Source organism: Ochotona princeps, chromosome 29 (genome assembly GCF_030435755.1).
Source record: "Ochotona princeps isolate mOchPri1 chromosome 29, mOchPri1.hap1, whole genome shotgun sequence".
In the NCBI taxonomy this organism is placed as follows: Eukaryota; Metazoa; Chordata; class Mammalia; order Lagomorpha; family Ochotonidae; genus Ochotona; species Ochotona princeps.
Window position 1 is genome coordinate 13,015,370 of NC_080860.1, and position 22,625 is coordinate 13,037,994.

General features: G+C 55.8%; 1 protein-coding gene across 5 annotated transcripts in view; it reads left to right on the forward strand.

Annotated features, from left to right (window-relative positions):
* KIAA1671 (KIAA1671 ortholog) overlaps positions 1-19,648 on the forward strand; it is a 136,970-nt gene extending 117,322 nt beyond the window's left edge. For all 5 annotated transcript variants that reach the window (XM_058656959.1, XM_058656960.1, XM_058656961.1 and 2 more), the window contains 7 exons: positions 8,609-8,727; positions 11,133-11,394; positions 12,762-12,936; positions 14,909-15,036; positions 16,497-16,642; positions 17,539-17,621; positions 19,586-19,648. In XM_058656959.1, coding sequence (XP_058512942.1) covers positions 8,609-8,727; positions 11,133-11,394; positions 12,762-12,936; positions 14,909-15,036; positions 16,497-16,642; positions 17,539-17,617 — 909 coding nt within the window. In that variant the 3' untranslated portion in view covers positions 17,618-17,621; positions 19,586-19,648. The remainder of the gene's footprint in view (positions 1-8,608; positions 8,728-11,132; positions 11,395-12,761; positions 12,937-14,908; positions 15,037-16,496; positions 16,643-17,538; positions 17,622-19,585) is intronic.
* Positions 19,649-22,625: the final 2,977 nt, after the last annotated feature.

Genomic DNA, 22,625 nt, shown 5'->3' on the forward strand with positions numbered 1-22,625 from the left:
TTCCTCTTGCCCACCCTCCTTCCTCAGCCTTCCTCTACATAGACTGCCATGGGCGTGTGAAATGCAAGATGCTGGGCAATACACATACTGTCCTTGTTTCTCCTTTACGTTTTTATTTATTTGAAGGGCAGAGCGGTGCAGAGAAAGAAGGCGAGACAGACAGACATCGTCTGCTTCGCTCTTCAGATGCCCAGCGCGGAGAAGATGGGCCAAGCCGAAGCCAGGAGCCAGAAGCTCAGTCCGAGTCCCCCACTTGGGTGGTACTGATCCGGCTGCTTGAGCTGCCTCCCAGCGCTGCACCTGCAGAAAGCTGGGGTCATGCCCTCTGATTTGGCAGATGTGTCCCCAGAGACAGCTGCTCGGGCCAGTGCCCACCCCTTGCCACTTTTCTGATTGTTCTCTGTCTTTTTCTCTGCACTGAGTATGTGCGGCTTGTCTCCAAACTTCCAGGCTAAGCCCCCATGGCACTCAGCAGGCTGGCAGTCTAGAACCCCGGGGCTTGGGGATGGGCTGGCCTGTGTCCATCCTGCATTGGCCACAGATGTGCTGTGTGAATGAACCTGTCTGAACCCCCATTTCCTCAAGTGTTCTGTGAGAGGGAGTGCTACTAGGGTGGCCATCATGGGGCTCTTGAAGGGGTGCATGGCGACAGTGTCTGTGTGGACTGTTGGGAGCCTGGCTCCTGTTGGGGCGTCTTTAGAAAGCTCAGGGAAAAAGACTGTGAGGATAATACGTTGTATGGATTTCAGCATATTTGGTAGCAAAAAAACAAACTCATCTATTGAGACTCCCTGCACACAACAGACTCCCCTGGCTACAGACACACCACTGTCACCCCACCCCACCATGCCAAGCCACGCCTCGCCACACTCCCCTGAAGAGGGCATGCCCTCCTGGCCTCTGGGTTCAGAGGCTCAGTGCCCAGCCATAGGCCAAGTTCAAGAGTGACTCCCCCCGCCCCCAAGGTCATCAGATGGATATATGAAGCAATTCTTGAGTTGCATAAGCCAGAATGGACTTTGTGCTGGGAAGTCCCTGAGAGTCAGATGACCTCGGTGTTATTGTGGTCCCAATAGCTGAGTGACGTGTGTGTGAATTCTGCACACCTTGTACAGGTGGGGAAACTGAGGCTCAGTGAAACTAAGGGATTTTCCCAGTTCCCCATTACTGGGCAGGAACAGAGAGGAGCTTGGGTTACAAGCCTGTGCATAGCAGTGACTTCCACCCTGAACCTCCTCACTGGGGGACCCTCCCTGGCCTCGGGCGTTGTCATGAACCCCAGCCTGGTGGATGTTCTGGTGTGACTGCCAATATATGAAGGTGTCTGATGGTTCTGTGCAAGATCAGAAAAGGAGACAGGTGTGCATCTGGCCATTGGGGGTCCATGACCCCCAAATTCAAAGGGAGATGCCCCTTTTGTGCTTCTGGTGCTGGACTAGCCTAACCCATGCTGGGCCATGCAGGTACAGCTGAGAATCCCTTCCCTTTGGGGAAAAGTGGCTACCTACTGTCTCAGAGCCACCGTGGGGGTGGGGGGGACTCCTCTAAGTCCTGGGCCCCAGGGGTTCCCTCATTATGGCTGGAAACCAGCCCTTGCCTGTCAGCAGACTATGAATAGGGAGCTGGAGGAAGACGTGGAAAATGCTGCTGGCTCTGGTCCCCTGCGGGAAGGGGTTGAGCTGAAAGCCTTCAGAGCAGCAGCGTTATTGGGAAAGCCCTGGGGATGGTGGGACCAGGAGGTAACCTCGGAGACAGCAGGGAGGTGAGGCTGATTGTGACTTCCACAAGGCCGCAGTCTAGCCTCTGTCTCAATGCCGGGTTCCCAGGGACCCCACCCAGGACCATCCAGGATGGGGAAGGGCCAGTTCCTGGCTCCTCCCAGGGAGGTGACAGCAACCTCCAGTATCCTCTTTGCCCTCCAGGGGGTCTTCCCCTTTGCCCTCTGGGGGACTTCCCCTCGATTGGCCTGATGGGAAACCCCAGACTGGGGTGTAGAACTGGCTCCTGCTGGCAGTGACATCCGGGTGCTCCTGGGAGTGGCATTCCCTTTGAAGCTCATGCCTTGAAGCCTGGTGACAAGGGCCAGAGGTCCCCTCCATGTAGAGCTGCCCGCTGGGTGGAGGGCCCTTGGCAGGCAGCGGCTGGCAGATTCCAACGAGGCACCGACAATCAAGGTGGAAGCTTGAAGTCGCTGGATGTTCCATGTTAGGTTTTGTAGGTGAAGTGGGCCACCTGTGATCGCTCAGCCACCAGTGGGCAGTAGAGAGCCAGGGCACTAGCTCTTGTCTGTGGGTTCCACAATGACACCCCGGCCTGTGCCTGATGCACAGTTGGCAGGACATACTACTCAAACACGCCTCTCACCCACACCTCTTCATGTCTTTGCTTTCCTAGCCTTGTCTGTACACTGCATCTGATATGGTATTAATCGTGGAAATCACCTGGCACCCCTGTGAGCTTCCAGGGTCAAGGTTGCTGCCCTTGTCTCCGTGAGAGTTGGTTCTAGGAAGCAGCATTGAGTCTGGGCTACCTCGGTTTGGCTCCAGCTCTGCTGGACAGTTTTATAGCCCTGGTAAGTGGCCTTTGTTTTGCTGGAAAATGTGTCCTCGCTCTACCTTCCAAGAGGAACCAAGGTATTTGAAGTTCCCTGACTTAATTCTGCTTGGGAGACCACATAAAGGCACCCAGGAAAGGGTCTTGTATGTAGACAGTTGGTGCCCAATCACTGTTTAAGAATATCATCTGGGGTGTCGGGAGCCCTGGCCTGCTGCCCCCTCAGCTCTTCTGGGGCCCCCTCAGTGGCCCATCTTCCACCCCTGTCTAGTTAGCACACTGCATTAGTTGAGCCTCATCCAATAAGAAGCCCAGAGTTGAGGAGTGGGGGATGAGCCTGTGAGCTCAGTGTATGATAGTGGGAGTGACCCACGCATCCAGTGTCAAAGACCCCGTCTGTGGCGTGCTTGTCACAGGAGCTCCCATCTCCAGGACTTGGCGCTTGCCATTGCTTCTTCGGATGCCTCGTCCAGTGTGTCCTCCTGGATGACACCCCTGCCTCTGCTCGAATGTCACCTCAGAGAGGCCTGCTTCCCCTGGCAGCTCCCTGGTTCAGACTCCATTGCCCACCCTCCCTGCTGCCCACAGTTGAGAGAGCCAGCCAGAGCCAGCAGTAGCCCCAGCCCAGCCCAGCTAAGTACCAGGATGGGATCAGCCCGGGACAGATGGGAGCCAGGACGGAGCAAGCACAGGGTTCCCCTCTGGGGACCTAGCCTGCCTTGGCTGATTGGGACATTGAAGGTGGAGGAGACAATGCCTAAGATGTGTTTTAGGGGTACATTCCAGGTAGACAGGGGCCCCAGCAAGGACCAGAAGCTAACAAACTGTACATTGTGTCTCCCAGAGGAGCGTTTTGGCTGGAACTGCATCAAGAGTTGGTGGGCTGGGAAGAGACAGATGTGGCACACCTGGCTGCCTGGGTTTGTAGAGGGGTTCTCCATCCGCATGCCTTAGTCTCATCTGGTGAGTGGGAGTAGAGGCAACGCCCGACTCCTAGGCTTTCCAGGAGGATGTGCTGCTTCTCTTGGGACACAGCCAGCACATTGATGCGTTTCTCTACTTGTGAGATGTGGATATTCATATACGTACGACAGGAAATAAGCTGATCATGTGAGGACTCCGACGTGGTGCCAGGCACAGAGCAGGTACTTGCTTAGCATTGGTGAGCTCCAACCCAGCAGTGGTTTAACATTGGACTTTCGACTTTACGGTGGCACCAAAGCACCCTGCCATTCTGTTGTTCTGCTTCAGCACCACCTTCAGTAAGCTGTGGGAGATGACCGCTGCCTTCAAATAGTGTGGCCTTGTCCAATCACAGGCTAATAAAGCCAGTGCTCCGAGTGCATCAGGCTAAGCTAGGCTGTTGGATGGGTCAGGTGTGTTGAATGTGTTTTTGTAAACATTAACTTATTTGAAAGCCATAGCGACAGGAAAAGAGGAGAGAAGGGGTGAGGCTGGGGGAGATGGGCAGTCCTTCCACCTGCTGATGACTTCCCAAAGGGATCTACCAGCCAGGACTGGGCCAGACCAAACAGAGGAGACAGGAACATCGTCCAGGCCTCTCACATGGGTAGCAGGGGCCCAAGCCCTTGGGCCGTGTGCTGCTGCTGCTTTCCCAGGTGCATTAGCAGGGAATGGATCAGGAACAGAGCAGCTGGCACTTGTGGGACTCAGCCCTGTGCTCCCACGTGGGATGTCGGCACTGAAAGCAATGGCTTAACTGGCTGCGCCACAATGCCAGTTCCCATCCGGGCGTTTTCCCATTTGGGATACATTCACCTCGCCACAGGTGTTGTGGGCTGCAACCCCGTTGTAGGGCATAGAGCACCTGTGAGCCCGCAGCCTCCTCTCCCTGCTCCGACACTCAGAGTGCAAGCCCCAGGGTGCTACTGTGGGTGGGACTGGGTTGAGGGAATTGTGACTTTGAGTCTGCCAAGATCCGGGGCCTCCAGCCGAGCTGTCAAGTGTGTCTAGTCTCACAGGACACCTTGCTCAGGGTCCCAGAACACCTCCTGCCGTCAGCTGTAGGGGTGTGACTTTGGGTGACACCTGTGGAGATGGCGTGATATGCCTGAGCCATCCTTCTGTAGCCTGCAGGTCCCCCTGGGTTGACTTATGTACCCTGCAGAGCTGGGTGCCCTGAGAAGGGATACCGATTTGGCCCTCAGCTAAATGACAAGGCTGCCACGTTATGCCCATGTGTGTCACAGTGATGTGTTTCGGAGAATGGCACAGCGGATGTCATCATCCTCTCATGATGGATCTGCTCAGTGCTGACTTGACATTTCCTGAGTCTTCCCAACACTCACCCCAACCAGCACCATTCTCATCCCATTTCACGGATGGGAAGATTGAAAGCTTGAGTCACAAGCTAGCGAAGTGGCAGAACTGGGTTCACCTGGTTTGTTCCCTCGTAGAGCCCTTCCGGGGGCGGGCTGGGAGTGGGGGTTTAATGTGCACCTGTCCTCTAAATGCTTGTGGTCTACATTTCTACCGGAATAGATGCTCCTTTAGCAGGGATTGACCACACCCTTTCCACTGGAAATCAGTACTTCCCTCAGGAGGCTTAGCAAGTGCTGGACATCCAAGGACAGCCGTCACAAGGCAGAGACACTGAGACCTCCTGTCCCACATCACGGGCTGACAGAGAATGCTGAAGCTTAGGGAGGGCCAGGTCATCAGTGAAGTGGTGCCAGAGCTGAGGTTGGTGCAGACAGGTGCACACAGCAGGTGTGCTCCCTGGGGATGGCCCCGTAGGCCAGGCGGGCTGGCAAGCCCTTTATTCCTTATTCTCTTAATATTCATTTATTTTTCATCTTGAGATAGAGATAGGATGAGAGATAAAGAAAGAACCATCTTCCATCCTTGGACTCATTCTTCACATGCTTATCATAGGCAGGGTTGGGCTGGGCTGAACCTGGGAGCCCTGAATTCCATCCAGCCCTGCTGGGCCATCATTTGCTGCCTCCCAGGATGTGTTAGCAGGAAGCTGGATCAGAAGCAGAGCAGCCAAGACAGGTGTCAGGCACTCCTGTATGTAATGGGGGTGTTTCAAGCAACAGTTCAACCACAGTGCCCACTTGCAGGCCCGTGTCTGAGACCTGGGTATACACCTGCACCTGGCTGCCACTCTTGCTCTGTGTTTCTCTCTCTGTGCCCATCTCTGTGTGTTGTTCAATCCTGGTCCTATGCCCCGACCCAAGGCACCACTCTGGCCACGCTGCATCCAGGTACGCCTGCCATGTCTGACCACGCCTGGCTGTGCCTGGCCACCCCTGGGCATGCCTCACCATGCTTGGCCGTGCCTGTCCACACCTGGGCATGCCTGACCACACCTGACCGTGCCTGACCATGCCTGGCCATATCTGCTCACTCATGACTGTGCCTCACTGTGCCTGGCCATGCCTGACCACATTTGGCACCATTTCTAGAGCCCTCTAAGAAGGGGCAGTGACCCATGTACCGGCTTCCCCTGGGAAGAAGTACCACTCCCTTTCCTGCCACTGAGCAGGGCCAATAGCGAGACATGGCTTGTGCTGTAGGTGAACTTGACTTTGTGGCCCGCTCAGAAGCCCATCCGAGGTCCTGGCTCCTCCCCGAGATGGACCCATGTCACAGGGAAGACCTGCTGGGAGAGCTTGTGCTGGGCAGCTGTGGGAGCAAGCTCCGGGGGCTCGCCCTGGGCCCTTCCCTACCGTACTTGTTTCTCACACCTTTGGAGAGCACAAACTTGGGCATGGGGCACATCTGGGGACAAATCCCAACCCCACCATTTTCTAACCTCGTGACTTGGGTGTGCCAGAGCACCTTTCTGGGCCTCAGTGTCCACTCCTATAAAGTGGGTCCATGACAATTCCGGTATTTGGGGCTTCTAGGGGGGCTTGAAAAAGGCCTCGGAGACATCAAGATCAGGCATCCCCCACACCCCTGTACAGACCTGGCTCATGGGCACAGCTGGGAGGACTGAGTTGCCTGGGGGCTGAGGGGTGGGGATGGGGTCCCAGTTCTCGAATTGCTAAGATCCGTTCTGTCAGCTTGGGCTGCCCTGCGCGGCACTGATTCGGGGTTCTTTTGTAGGTGCATGTGCCAGACGCCCCCAAAATACATGCAGGCATAACATTCCTCTCCCCACCCCCTTCCCAGCGATCTGGGGGTGCTGCCAATAGCTCACGGGAAAGTGGAGCTAGAGAAACTAGGTTTATCTGGGGACAGGCAGGCAGCGCAGTGGTAAAGACGCCCAGTGGGGTGCCTGCACACCACGTTGGAGAGTTTGGGTTTGAGTCCCGACGTGGCTTCCCGGGACACGCAGTTCGCTTGCTGCCGTGCGTGTGGGGTTGGGTTCCCGGCCTGCAGCATTGATACAGCCCGGTTCTGACTCTTGCGGGCATTTGGAAAGTGAGCCGGCAGATACGAAGTCTCACTTCTCTCTGTTTCTCTGTCCTTCTGCCTTTCAAATAACTTTAAAAAGTTAGTGGAAAAACTAAATTGAGCATTTGTTTTGGTACAGAAACCCTGAATTCCAAGCATGAATTTCTTTTCTGTAGTATAGCATTTTCTTTCTTCCTAATAACACTCTTTTCTACACATGTCCTAAAGGATCTTCCTCTTACTGTCTTTTTTGACTAAGAAATTCACCCCTACCCACTGCAAAAAAAGCATAATCTATACCCAAGCATCTTCATGCAGCAAGAAGTCAGTGAACTGCTCCCCAGAGGCCAAATTTGGCCAGCTGCCTATTTTGGAAATAGTTTTATTGAAACACAGGTGTTTATAGATGGGAAGTCCCAGTTTATCTGGTCCTTTTTAGAAAAAGTTTACAGAGCTTCGGGCTGCGCAGTCAACTGATTTAACTTGCTTTGGATGGAACACTGGGTTAAACCTCGGCTTGGGACAGCCACGTGCCATGTCACTGCCGGTTCAAGTCCCACCTACTCCATATTTCTGATCCAGCTCCCTGCCAGGGGGTCTGGAAGGTGGCAGGCGATGGCCCTGAGGGCTTGGCCTCTTGCCACCCATGTGGGAGACCTCTGTGGAGTTCCTGGCTGCTCGCTTTGGCCTGGTTCCACCCAGGCAGATGAAGGTGTTTGGGGAGTGAACCAGCAGCTAGAAGAACTCTCTTTGTCTCTCTCTGTAACTCTGTTTTTTCAAGTAAACAAATCTCTTTAGAACATTAAACTTGCTTAGCCAAGGCTATGCACCATTGAAATGTGGGGACACATGTTAAGGCTTATTTGAACCAAGTACCTAACAGTAGTCTGTTTATTCCAGCATGGGCCTTACCCAGCTGGCCACTGTCGGGCCGGTGGAATGTTCTGGAGGGAGACGGTGTTAGGCTGCCAGGAGTGAGGGGTGCTGCCCTCGGGAATTCTGGGCCTGAACCTGGACCTCGGGGGTGAATGGATGGGTTCTTCCTAACTTTAGACACCACTTTCCCTGGGATGAGTTCCTTTCTTCCCCTCCCCAACACACACACACACACACACACACACACACACACACACACGACCCTGCAGAACTTGCTCTGGCTTCCACCTGCAAGTTCATCCCCACCCCTTTGCCACTTAGAGATTCTTTGTTCTTGAGCCTGTAACTCACCCTTCTGTAAGTCTCCATTTCTTGACTGTCAAAGGGGACTGTATGGAAGTTGTACCTCCTAGGATGGATAGGGCAGGACTGTGGGTGACCAGTGAGGTGCTCCCATGTTGGCAGCTTAGTGCGACACCTGCTACTAGTTCAGTGCCCCGCGGGGGTGGCTGCAACATGTGCTGATGAGAGATGCATTGTGGGTTTTGACGAAGGAGTGCCATTTGGCCAGGCCATCCTGGAGTGGGAGGGCAAGGGGCCAGAAACCACCTCCCCTAACTCCCCCTGGTTTGCCCTGTACCCTGAGATGTCTGGGACAGGCCAGGACAGGTGCTGCCTGGTCTCAGGCTGCCTTTGCTCACCTAGGAGGGTGGCAGGGAGTGGCAGGAATGAGCTGTGACCTTGCCCACGGGCCGTGGCATCCTGGCCTCTCTCCTGAGCGCCGCCCCTTTATTCATGTCTCCTGCTGCAGGACCAGCTGAAGCAATGCTTCTCCAGGAGGACAGGCGAAGCCAAGGACACAGACACCCTCGTGCAGGAAGCTGACAGCCAGTATGGGACGTGGACGGACCAGCGCCAGTGCCGGGACGGGTAGGCCATGCAATTTCTGTTTTTTATCAGAAATTTACCAAGGGCCCCTTGGTGTCACAGTAAGCATATCTGCAGGTGAGGGACTGGGGATAGGGGTGCGGGGAGAGACTGCTGAAGGGGTACATTGGGGATGTGAGAATGTTCTAGAACAACGTGGTAAGGGCTGCAGATAAACTTGAGTACCTGAAATATTGCTCCTGGAGAACTGTGTGTCCAGTGTACATGTTTTAGCAACATGGGGAAATCATGAAGATTTTCATAAAAGTGCCCCCACCTCTACTTGCACGCACAGCATTACTGCCACCCATGCTGCTTGTCCTACGTCCTTCTGGTTGCTTTCCAGTATAGCTGTGTGTTCCCATATGCAGGTATCCCAAGGGCGCTTCTAGAAGTTCGTGGAAGGTGAAATTGAAAGAGAAGGGTTTGTTTTTTTGTGTGTTTGTTTTTGATGCAGAAAAAAGATTTTAAATCCATGCGTAGTTTTTTTTTTTTTTAAACATTGAAGACATTTCATTTGAATAACTGGCAGATGGAGAGAAAAAGAGATCTTCTGTCCACTAGTTCATGAGACAGGCCTAGGCCAGGCCAGTGTCCAGAGCCAGGGACTCCATCCGGGTCTCCCAGGAGGGTGGCAGGGGCCCCAGAACTCGAGCTGTTCCCTGTTCTCTCCTGGGGTGACAGAGCTAGAGTTGATGCTACTCGGCTGTTCAGTATGGGATGTGAACATCCCAAGAGACATCTTAACTGCTGTGTCACATGCCAGCCCCACTGAAAGGGGTAGAGGGTGTGTGTGCTGGCACCGTGGCTCCACAGGATAATCCCCCTCCCCCCCGCCCCACGGCGCCAGCATCCCACATAGACACTGGTTCATGTCCCGGCTGCTCCACTTCCGGTACAGCTCTCTGCGGTACTCTGTGCTTTCTGGAGTGGCTGCACCTGGGTTACGGCCCAGAGCCGTGGCTGCTTGGAAGATGGGGAGATGGAAATCTGGAAGGGATGGAGGCCCGGTCTCATAGGAGTTGAGCGATCCACCACCACCCAGGGACTCTCATCAGGACCTGTTGGGGCGGGCGCCCTCTGCTGTCTGTCAGGAGGCACTGCCGCCTGTTGACCCTCACAATGATTTCCTTGGAAAATGGCGCCATCTGTTGCCCGCTCTACGGTACTTCCCTCATTCTTCGTGGATTAAAACCACCCAGGCCTGGATTGGAACCCCAGCTCTGCTGATTCTGCGAATCATTGGGGATGACTCCAGGGAGCTGGGTCCCTGGCACCCTACGGGAGACCTGAGTTGGGTGCCACGCTCCTAGCTTTGATCTAGCCCAGCCCTGGCATTACAAGCAACAGATGCTAGCTGTCTTTCCATCCCCGTTAAACTCTCAAATTAATAAAATTATAAAATAAGATGTCCCAGTAGCTACATTAAAACAAAAATAGATTAAATTTTAAAATTTTAAGTTATTATTATTATTATTATTATTATTATTATTATCATTATCATTAGAAGGGCAGACTTACAGAGAGAAGGATCCAGGCAGAAAGATCTTCCATCCACTGGTTGACTCCCCAAGTGGCTGTAGTGGCCAGAATTGAGTTGATCTGAAGCCAGCAGCTTCCTCTGGGTCTCCCATGTGGGTGCAGGGTCCCAAGGCTTTGGGCCGTCCTCGACTGCTTTCCCAGGCCACAAGCAGGGAGCTGGATGGGAAGCGGAGCAGCCGGGACACAGACTGGCCCCCATATGGAATGCTGGTGCTTGAAGGTGAAGGGTTAGCTGATTGAGCCATCGTGCTGGCCCCAATGAAATTAATTTTTCACTAATGTGTTTTATCAATGCCAACAGGTCTGAAGACGATCATTTCACCATACTGTTAGCATGAGAAGTTCTTAATGAGACAGGTTCACATTTCCATTTTGCATTCAAAACACCCAATGAGTACCTTCTACTCACAGGACATCTCAACTATCAGCACATGCTAAGGGTCTAGTCACAGCCCGGCGCTGTGGCATAGGGGGTAAAGCCATTACCTGCAACTCTGGCACCCCATGGGGCGCTGGTTCGAGTCCTGGCTGCTCCACTTCCCGTCCAGCTCCCTGTTGATGCACCTGGGAAGGCGGCAGGTGGTGGCCCAAGCACACGGGTCCAATGACCGCCTGTTGGAGCATCTGGAACGGCACAGCGCTGACCTACACTCTGCACCTGCCCAGGTGTTCTTTCACCTCCTGGCACGATTCCCCCAGAGGCTGGGGTGGGGGTGTATGTGTTCCATCCACTGCTTGCTGGCTGGTATATGAAGAAAGGTGGTGATGGGGGGAGTTGGGGTCTGTGTCCCCCTGCCCCTGTACTTGTACTTCCCTTCTCAGCATCAACCCCTCAGCCCAGGCTCTCGTCCCTGTCTTTCCTTCAGCTTGGCCCCAGAGTCCCCATCCCCCGACGGTGGCACCACGACCGCGACGTGGAAGCCATCCCCCCGCGGACGCTTGTCTTCCTCGTCATCTTCCCAGCCGGAGGCCACCTTGACCGCTGGCCAGCAGGAACCCAGCACGGAGCAGCGCAGCGCCGGCGGGGACCGCTCCAGCGCTGACCTGGACTCCACCGACGGCACTGAGGGGCCACCCACCCCTGACGCCGGCCCCGCGAGGGGAACCGACCACTTCGCCTTCATCAATGTGAGTGGCGAGGCGTGTGCCTGGGAAATGGTGATGGTTCCTGGTGTCGTAGCCTGCGAGTGGGGCGCTCCTGGGTCTCCCGGGAGTGGCTCTCCTGGAAGCACCTGTACCTCTCCATTGAACCTTCTACCCGGCCCTGCAGGGTCTTGTCTAAGGGGGCAACCTCTTCCCTCCCGCCTCCCAGGAGAACTCAGCCACTGTGCAAATTTTGGCACTCTCTCTGCCGTGGCAGGGGGTTGTCTGTCACTTAACCATCTTTAGGAAGGAAGCCCTCGGGGGGGGGGGGGTGGATTTCTGCAAAGCAGAGCTGGGAGGCAGAGGGACGCTACTCACCCTTCTCTGTCCTGGGAGAAGGAAGCCGCGTGGCTCTCGACCAGAGCCTGGTGCCGCCTGAGGTCGTGCGGTGAGGGTTTCTCCCGGCCACCTGGGAAGGGGAAGCTACTGGGCTGCTTCCCGTTGTACAAATGGGCACAGGCCCGGCTCGGAGAGATGATAATCATGGCCCAAGGACACACAGTGGGCAGGGGCTTGAATGGGGCAGCTGGACCCTGGCCTTGGCAGAGCTCCACCCACGTCTCCTGGAAAGAACACGTGGCCACAGCCAGACCGAGTGCACCTGCTTTGGGGGAGGCGGAGGGTGGTGGCGCAGCCCCTCAGCTCTTCCCCTGGGGACAGTTGGTGATCATGGAGGACTCCCAGGACCCTCCACTTGCCTCTGTCCCGGGTAGCAAGCCAGTAAGCATGGACGGACTTCCTGTTGCACACTGAAGCATTAGTCTAGCCCGCAGGCTTGCCTGACACCAGGAGGGGCGCAGCGTTGCCACGGTGCACCTGCTGTGTTCACTCGCAGCGCACCGTCCTGCTTGGTTCTTGTCCGTCTATGCAGCCTGTTTTCTGAGAGAAATTTTTTTGGAATATTTATTTGTTTTTCTGGAAAGGCAGAATTCTCTGGTTCACTCCCCAAATGGGCCACAATGCCTGTGACCATGCCAGGCTAAAGTCAGGAATATGGAACTCCATCTGGGTTTCCCACGTGGGTGTTGGGGGGGAAGGGAGTGATGGGGTCCAAGCACTCGGGCCATCCTCTGCTGCTTTCCCAGGCACATTTAGCAGGAAACCAGATAGGAAATGGAACAGCAGCTGGGACTCAAAGCGGCACCCCTGGGGGTTGCCAGCGCCGCAAGTAGAGGCTTAACTTACTACGCCACGGTAGTCCCGGGCCCCATGTTTCTAGGGGAAATGAAGGGTTAGGATTGTATTGAGCTGACTGCTATGTGGTGGGCAGGCTGGCCACTCCCACCTGTGGGGAGTCCCTCAGCTGATCATTCCTTCCCTTGGCCACCCTCTTCTCCCTGCCACTCCTACAGCAAACCTCCATCCTTGACTCAAGTGCTCTCAAGACCCGGGTGCAGCTCAGCAAGAGATGCCGCCGCCGGGCACCCCTCTCCCACAACTTGCGGCGCAGCCAGTTCAGCCAGTCGGAGAGCTGCTCCCCTCTGGAGGAGGAGACCGACAACGTGTGGATGTTCAAGGACTCCACGGGTATGGCTGTGCCCCTCCCCTCTTCAGGCAGCCCCCTGAAGCAGCGGGGACTCCGGGAAGGGCTCCTCGATGTGGATTTGATGGCTTTAGAACTGAACACAGTCACATATGAACCTGGTTTCTTGCTCTGCAGAGTTCTTCAGAAACTGGGTAAAAATCCTTTTGTAAGGTAATATATTCACGGGCACTCATAGCGTTACAAGAGACAGAACTGAATAGGTTCTGCTATGTCTGCCTTCATGTGTGTTAAATTCGCTACTGTTCTTGTGAGTTGAAAGATCACTTCATTTATTAGCAGTCTTCCCCCCGACCCGATTATTATTTTTATTTTGAAGATTTATTTTTATTGGAAAGTCAGATACATAGAGAGGAGGAGAGACAGAGAGGAAGAGCTTCTGTCTGTTGATTCACTCCCCAAGCGGCTTCAATGGCCAGAGCCAAGCTGATCTGAAGCTGGGAACCAGGAGCTTCTTCTGGGTCTCCCACACAGGTGTAGAGTCCCAAGGCCTTGGGCCATCCTTGACTGCTTTCCCAGGCCACAAGCAGGGAGCTGGATGGGAAGTGGGGCCATTGGAATTAGAACCGGTGTCCGTATGGGATCCTGGCATGTTCAAGGCAAGGACTTTAGCCTTTAGGCTACTGTGCCAGCCCCTAATTATTTTAAAGCTATGAATTTCACTCTAAGGGTGGCTTTGGCTGCATTCCACTTCAAACTCTGAGCTGGATCTGAAAGAACACATGCGGACCAGCTGCAGAGCCCAAGGGACAGAAGTGTAGAAAGAGCATTGCCTGGCCATGGTGGTGGCTTCTCAGGGTGGCTGAATATCACTCAAGTTGGGAATAGCAAGAATCACGCTGGAAAGATGGGTGGGGCCATGGAGAGCCTTTGCACTGTACTGAGGAGTTAGGTTTCATCCATAGACGGGAAGCCATGAGACATGTCAGCAACAGAATGTCTTTGGGGTGGTGGACTGCCCCATGGCCTACACACACAATCTCTAGCCCTTCAGAGCTTCCGGAAGTGCTTTGTGGTTCATGTGGGGGACCTGACCCTGCTGACCCAGCTCCAAGCTAGGGGTGAGGGCCTCGCCTCCTGCCACGGACCTCGAACAAGTGGTTGGAGGGTTGTCACTCTCCATGCCGAGTGGTCTGATTGACAGCTTTCTCTGCATGCTTTCTCGGTTCTCTGAACCGAGCTCCTCCCCGCCACCCCTTGGAGCAAGTGAAGATCACGTAGGGACAAAGGCACATGAATCCCTCCACCCCCTGCTCCTACCCTGCGGGACACAGCACAGCCCTTCTGGCTCCCTGCAGCTGCCGTGAGCCAGCCAGAGCCCAGAGTGATGGCTATGCAATGGCCAGCTCCCTGCTGAGCCTGAGGGAGCCCGAGGATCAGGCCTTGCCTTGCTTGGCTTGGGCCCTTCGCCCGCTCCTAACCATGCCCATCCATGCCGGTGTCCACATCTCAGGGACAGCACATTTCCTCACCCCTGGCCCCTGGAAGCCCGCTGCCTGAAGTCTCCTGTTTTGGTGGCTCTGCTCTACAAGGCTTACCAAGAAGCCCACCCTTTGCTCTGTGCGCATGCCCCCTGTACCTTGTTAGCTGGGCGTGTGTGTGTCCACTCCCAGGATTTCCTTCAGTGTCCATGAGATGGAATGGGCCATGGATCCAGCAGGTGGGTCTGTCTGGGCCCTCCGCCAGGAGAATCCCCGGCCACACACACACACACCCCTACACATCTCCCTGCCCATGGTCAGGGTCTTCTGCCAGAGGCAGAGCTGTGACGAGGAGAGACTGTGACAGCCACAGACGTCTGCGGTCTCCCCATGTGTCAACTGGGGCCAGCGGTGTTGTCACCCTGGGCTCGTGGCAGAGAGTACAGGAGGGACTGTATGCCAAGCACCTGGCACACAGCAGCACCGCCCTCCGCAGCAGTGGCCCGTGACACTGGTACCCTTGTCTGTCTGACAGAAGAGAAATCGCCCAGGAGGGAGGAGGAGTCCGACGAAGAGGAGAAGCTACCCAGGGCCGAGAGGACGCCCATCAGCCGTCCTCAGAGGATGCCCGTCTTCCCAGGGATGGATCCAGCTGTGCTGAAGGTACCAAGCCGCCCACCTGTCCCGGCGCCTGCTCCCCCATCTCTCCCTCCTTCCCTCCCCGCTTTCCTTCCTCTCGTCCATCTTCCCATCCATTTCTTGTCCCTGTCCTTCCCTCCCTTCATTCTTATTGAGGACTCAAGGGAAGTCGTGCCCATCACCCCACTCTGCCTGGACCCCCCATGACAATCTCTCCTTCCAGCCTCGCGTGGGGTGGGGAGCAGGGCAGGGGCCTTGGGACGGTGCTGTGGATTCCCTGCCTGTCCTCAGCTCCCGAGCCTGTAGCTGTGCTGGGTTGCATAGCTGAGCCTCCTTGGGTCTGTGTGTGGAATGGGGCTAATCATTCCCGGGGTGGGATGAGGGTCAGGGAAACAGGAGGGGAACCTCCTCCCAGGGCCTCCCAAGGCTGCTAGGAAAGTGGGCACAGGGAGTGATGGTATCAGTGTCAATGGCGTGGGGATCCCAACACACCAGCAGAGTCACACCTAACCAGATTACAGGACCCTGGTGGAAGGTCTGAGCTGCCTTCGGGTCTCTCCAGTAGACCTGGAATGGAACGGGCCTGAATGCAGATAAGGGAGGGGCTTCCGCGCCGGGCATCACGCACCTGCGGTCACTGTGTGGTCCCCCGCTGCCCTCCCAAGGTCCTTATTGTCTCCTGTTTAAGTGAAAGGTCTTTTGTGCGGTGTCTCAGCCCTGTGTGTGCTCCCAGGCCTAAGAGATGCCAGCGGCAGGGTCCAACAGAAGCCAGGCTTCTTGTGCCACCTCTGGCAGAAAGTCACTACATCGTGGGGGCACGTCTGTTCCTGAAACTGACCCCACAGCATGCTGCTCTCACGAGTGGGAGCGTCTTTCTGAAAAAGCCTCAGCACAGCTGTTTTTATGAGGCAGTAAAGGGCAGGCTTTGGGGACAAAAGCGAGTCCCCAGCGAGCAGTCCCAGGGCCCCAGTACATGGCTTGAATGTGCCACGCTGGCCGCAAGCGCTGCTGGCAGCTCGGACTCCCAGAGCTGGTTGCCCTGTGACTCTGGGCAGAGCGCTTCCCCGTTGAGCTTCAGGCTGCCCTCCGTAGAGTGAGCTAAGGCAGCCGCTAGCTCCCTGTAGAAGCCCCGCTTGTGCAATGAACTGCTAAGCGCCGTGTACCCTAGGAGGACGGGAGTCCCCAGGGGGCTTACTCAGCCGGGTGGTGATGGTGATGATGGTGAAGGACCTGAATGCCCACGGCCACCACTGGCTCCTAGAGCAGTTCGCCTCGCTGGGAACACCATGCCCAGGGACTTCTCAGCAAAGGAGATGATTCTGTGGGGTCGGGGGATCAGGAGCTGCGAAGGCCAGTGTGGCCTCTGCGCTTTCTCAGCCCTGTGCCCACTGCTGTTGAGCCTTCCTCAGACCTGCCAGCGTCACCAGATGTCACCTTCCCCTGCACGAGGGGCCCTTGCAGACCCATCTCTCTTTCCTCCCCAGGCTCAGCTACAGAAGAGGCCAGAGGTGTCAGATGGTCCTGGTGAGACCTCCAGCTGGGCCCCCCAGCCCAAGACCCCCAAATCCCCCTTCCAGCCAGGGGTGCTGGGCAGTCGGGTGCTGCCGCCCAGCATGGAGCAGGAGGACAGGTGAGTGGCCTCAGGGATGGGTCCTTAGGGGCTCCTTGCCCAGGCAGACAGCGCAGTCATCAGCTTCCCGTGACCCCAATTACCAGCCCCATGCCTGTGGCTGCCCCTGCAGTCTGATCTAAGAGGTGGGGAAGGAGGCCTGGGGTGGGGCTGGTGGCCTCCGCCTTGCCCTCCTGCACGGAAAGCCAGGCTCTGTTACTGGAAAAGGGCTTTTATAAGCTAGCTGTCCCTGCACAGAAGGGGAAAAGTGAGGCACACTTCCTCCTGCCCACCCAGGCTGTTGACAGAGGGGCTTGGGGGATTATTTGTGCCATGAGGGTTCTAGAGTAGCCCCTGCTGCCCTAAGGCGCGGGGTAGCAGGTGCTGCCGGGCTCTGGAACGGGGCTTCCCTGGGACGCAGCCGGCTGTTGGTTCGGGTGTCGTCTGTGGCTTCTGTCACCTTGCAGTCACAGATGCCCTGTAGCCCACAGAGTTAAGAACACTGACCCTTTGGACCCATCGTCAGGCCCCTCTGACACAGGCAGCAGCTGCAGGGGTTGGAGCTCCGAGCACAGCAGAGCTTCTGGGCCAGCTGAGGGGCGGTGAGCAGGCAGGGAGGTGTCGGCCAGCCAATGGGTGGTGGGCAGACAGGGAGGTATCAGCCAGCTGAGAGGCAGTGGGCAGGCAGGTGTCAGCCAGCCAGGGAGTGGTGGGTTTCTTCACCTTCCCCACTGTAGGACTGAAACCAATGCGTCTTCTTCATTAACTATTGGAAGGGGCATGTTGGCCACCTTTGAATGCCAAACGATGCCCCAACTCTGGCATGATGGCTCGGCACATGGTTGGGGTCCAGAGGGCCCTGCCTGCAGGGAACCAGGTCCCAGCTCGCACCCGATTTAATGCTCTGTATCTCTTAGGTCAGTGGAGCCCTCTCCCCAGTGGCTAAAGGAGCTGAAATCCAGGAAGAGGCAGAGCCTGTATGAGAACCAAGCTTGACCAGGTACGAGGAGAGTGTGGCTGGGAACACCTGGGAGGGAGGACCCTGCCACCCGGGAGTGGGGAGCGTAGGGTGGATGAACTGGGATGCTGGGCCTGCAGGAGGAGAAGGTGGTTAAGGTACCGCTCAGGTCAGTGTTGGACCCTGAGTTTGTCCCAGCTCTTTGCAGCTGTGCGCTGTGGCATGCAGCAGAGGGTGGCTCACGTCCTTGAGTCCCTGCCCCCGGAGGGGGAGGCTCAGATGAAGTTCCAAGAGCCTGACTGCATCTTGGCCCAGCCTTTGGGGAGAAAACTAGTAGCTGGAAGATCTCTCTCTGTGTCGTCCCACCTCCTTTCTCCCCCTAATACCACAGGGGATTGGCTCCACGCCCCCGACCCTTCCATACAGTTAGCAACAGTCAAGGGCAGCCGAGCCCCCCTCATCACACAGGGCAGCGTTTACACATGACCTCCACAGCCCTTTCATACACTTGAAGTTATTTCCAGGCAACTTGACAGCTTCTTGCAAGTCATCGTTCTCCTGTATTATCCAGAAAATAAGGGCTGAAAAGAGGTCTGTGCAGATTCTCATTCTTTGCTCTAAGTCTTTTCTATCCAAGAACAGTTGAATCTGTGAATGTAGAGCCATGGACGGGGAGAACCAACTGTAATCAGACATCCCAGGATGGGGGCCAGCCTTGTGCTATGGGCACCGATTTACATCCCGGCCGCTCCGCTTCCCATCCAGCTCCCTGCTGATGCGCCTGGGAAAGCAGCGGAGGGCAGCCCAAGGGCTTGGGCCGCTGGCTTTGGTCTTCCCAGCCCTGACCAGTGCAGTCATTTGGGGAGTGAATCAGTGGGTAGATCTCTCTCTCTCTTTCCCCCTTTCTCTCTTTTTCTCTCTCTGTTACTTCTATTCTGCCTTTCAAATAGATCCATCTTTAAAAAAAATAAATACTTTAAATAATCTGGCTTGGTCCCAAACAGCTCAGCAGTGTGTAAGATAGGTTATGGGCATCCACGCTGCTGGGGGGGCCAGCCCACGGGGGTCAGCCTTGGTGTCATCGACCCAGGGAACCCCTGTTAGGAGCACCTCTTATCTATAAACCCACACTCCGAGAAACTCAGAAAACAGAATGACAGCACTCAGCCTGAATGGCCGTAGCATTTTCTAGATTCTGTTTTCCTTGCTAAAGGTAAACCCTCCTGTACCCCTGCGTGTCTATCGTGTGCTTGCTGGTGGGGGCGTCACAGCATAGCCACATGTATGGCACATGGCCACTACTGGCATGTCCACACGTATAGACAGGTGCTAGTGCAGACGCTGCTTAGCGGATGGTGGGCTTACATCCCCTCAGCCTGTCGGCATGTTGGGTGTGTCTAAAGTAGCAAAGGTCTTGAAGATAACCCAGCCACCACCTGGCCCCCCACTTAGCAACCCCATGCCCCAGAGGGTGGGGGCTGCTCCCCTAAGTGACCATGGAGCTGTTCAGGAATTATACCACAGTCACATACCCCGCATTCTGAAAGAGGGGGCCCAACTGCTTATCACCAGCCCAGGGAAAGTTTCGATCCGATCTGTGTTCCCTGCCTTATACTTCTGGCCCCAGCGCAAATTCAACACGAGGTTGAGTTGAACCGTTATACATCAGGGACCATATGTACTTTCTATGTGTAATGGACTCAGATGAACCAAAGGGCTCATCATGCATGCAGGGTCCCTGGCTGAGGTCGCGGTCCAGCTCTGGTGGCAACTTTATTCTGTCCCCATCAGGCCCTTGGGGAAACTGAGACATCAATAGAGATGGGGACCCTGACCTGTCCTGAACCTGCCTCCCACCTCCCCCTTCCCCTGCCCCTCCTTCTGAGCCTTGTGTTGGAGCTGGCTTTCTTGGGAAAAAGAGTGAAGGGGTCGGAGGGGCTGCAGGTGGAGGGGGGTGGGAGCAGACAAGCCCATATCTGACCTGAGCCCTGTCCCTTCCCCTACAGACAGAAGCCAGCGCCATGTGTGACCAACAGAGGCCTTAAAGTGTCCAAAGCCGCCGCTGGCCCCCTCCTGCACCATGTTCATGTGCCTGGCAGGGTTGCCCTGGGTCTGGACGGGATGGCCCAGCCTCCACGAGCACCTGCTTGCCCCACACTGCACTTCCACCCAGGGCAGGGGAGCGGTGAAGTTGGGTGGTCCGGCCCAGGACGGGTTGGTGCCCTCGGTCCCAATGGGAACACTCGCCTCTCTGCTCACTTTGGACGCCATCAGGGATACCCGTGTGGGGCTGCATCGTCTCCCCCGGTTCGGAAAATCAAAACGAAACAAACCCCACCTGAATCACGAAAGCTCCTCCTGGCTCGATGCCCAGGTCCAATTGCTTCTCCACGTTTCCTGATGTGGCTGGTCGCTGGCGCTGCCCTCTGGGCTGGGCGTGTGGATTGCTGTCTGACCAGCTCCTTCCCCTCAAGAAACCAGCAACTCCACCGTCCTCCCTCCTTCCCTCCTTCCCAGATTTCCTTCCCAGTACGCCCCTCCTTCTGGCATGGGGGTGTGCGTGCGCAGCTGGACTGAAATCACTGGCAATGTCACGTTCCTTTGCTGTCGAAGGCGAAGCAGCAATAATGGAGGCCGTGGTCCTTGATAGCGCGATGTGTGTGTCCTTCCATGGGGAGCTAGCCGGTGTGCCAACAGGCTTCCACGAGGCAGACTCCTCCGGCTCTCTTGTGCCCTGGCCCAGTGTTTGAAGACTTGGCTCATGATGGGGAGGGGGTTCCTGGCTGGTATAGATTTCATTGGTTTCTTTTCGACTGATCCCTGGCTGCTTCAGGCCTCAAGGTTGTACCAGAAGCTACATCCCAACTGGGGACTTGGTGGGTGGGGAGACTGCCTCTCAGACATCACACCTGCCCTCGGGACCTTCCTCTTTGGGTTTGGGCTGGACACAGCCTGGGATGCCTGGTCCTGAGCCTTGGCAGGTGGCTTGGGATGAAAGCATAGGTGAGGGGCACTTCCGGATTATTCACGTCTCACGCATGTGCCTCCCCAGCCCCAACTCTGCCTGGCCAAGTGATTTTCTTGGTCCAAGGGGGCATCTTGCTGAGATCCCTGTTCTGGACAGAATACCCCCCGCCACTCCATGCCACCTTGAACCTCACCTCCCGCAGTCCTGGAATACAGGAAGAAGCATTGGGTGCAAGTGACAAACAGCAAGCCCCTTCCTGACTTGGTTTCTTCTCTGCTGCTATACAATCTTTTCTGGGGACCCCCTCCCCCGCCTCAAGACCCCTTGAGGACTCCAGACCCCTTCTCCTTCTCTTTGATATAGCCTCAACCACAGCCTCCTCACCTTCTGGAGCCCAGGGCTGCCGCAGGCCTCCCGGGCTGTACTTGGTCGGCCCCTGGATTTGCCACAAACCTCGTGCCAACCTTGTCAGGAGTCACCCAGCTGTCCAGTGCTCTGACAGTTCAGGGAAGCCTGTGTTTGCCGAGCAGCCCTGAACTGAGACCCCCAAGAGAAAACATGGCTGACACAGGCTTAGCTAGGAAAGCAGGGGGCCCAAGCAGTCCCACCTTGTTGACTTCCCAAGAGGTGAATGTGTGTCTTGATAGATCCATTATTCTCAGAGGGCGTCCCACCTGTCTCTCTCCTCTTTGTGCAGCTCTGATCTCATCTCCTTCCTGACCCCATGTTCCATCCATCTCCCGTTCCTGCCTTCTGTCTCGGGTGGGGGTGGGTCGCAATCCTGTAGATTCCTCCAGGTTCGCCAATCTCTTGTACCTGCAGTGAGGCGCTGGTGTTCAGCACCAAGGACAGCAGCTTTAGGCTCTCTTTCTCCTCCCCCACCTTGCCTTGAGTCCCATTGGCTGAGCTTTGGCCACTGATGGGCGAGAGCTGGACCTCATTCTCTTCTGCTTCCTCAGCTTCCGGAAGACCCGGACCTCTGTATTTAGGAGTTCAGCCCTGCCGCTTAGGGAATATTTGATTCTCCTTGTCACTTGAAGCACAGGTGTAACTCCATGTGGAGCACAAAGTGTCAGATCCACTCCTGGAAATAGACCAGGGCAGTTGCTGGGGGTCCTTTGTGTCTTACCTCCTTTTACCGTTTGTATCCTCGCCCCCTCCAGACCATCGTGGTGGTGGTGGGTCGCGAGTGGCCATCTTCATACACGGCTTCCTCCCAGCCCTGCCTCCTGCTCATGCTCTGTGCCATGAATTTCACGGCCTCCGATGCCCTGGGACTTTTGTAGAGAGCCGAGGCAGGCGGCTTCTTGATTTCTCCTCTTTCAAAACTTGGCGAGCTCTTCCAGGGCTCGGTGTTCTTGTATTTGCCCAGAGACCCCTTTGGGAGAAATGTCTCCTTTGGAACTAACTTAATATGCCTTAATTATATCTGAGGGTCATCAGGTCACTTGCCCCCCCCCCCAGCCTCTTGCCTTGGAAGTCTTCAAATGAGAGTCTTATACAGATGCAAATTTCTATATATAGACAGTCCCCATCTCCTTTCTCTTTGTCTCTCTCCCACACACCTTATACAACAGTTTGCCCGCTGGCCTTTGGCTAAGTCTGTAGCTCTCCTCTCCCTAAGGTTCTCTTTCTCATGCCCGCTGACCTTTGGCCTATGTGTGTACCTGGCGTGGCCCCCACAGAGCTGCTGTTGTCTGCGCTGGGGTTAGGGAGTAGGGAGGTACCCCTGGGAAGCAGGCCCTACCACCCCAACTAGTCCAGGATACAAGGACAATCAAGGGAAATGGAGCAAGGCATGCCATCTTCCAACAGATGAGTTTACCTTGTTGCATCTCCAGGAGCAAGCCCGTGTCAGGGGGAATTGCAAAGGAGCAAGGATGGGAACAGAAGAAAATCTGGGGTTCCCGCCCTCAAAGACTGAGCCGTGGACCTGGGAAATTCCTAGTGTGATTTTTACGGTTCCACATTGGTGGATGAGCCCGGGTCCTGGGCATAGTTATGGCACTGAGGATGCATCCCTGTTGCTATGGTGACAGGGAGCTTTATGTGGTATCTTGGAAAGTGCCTTTCCCCCT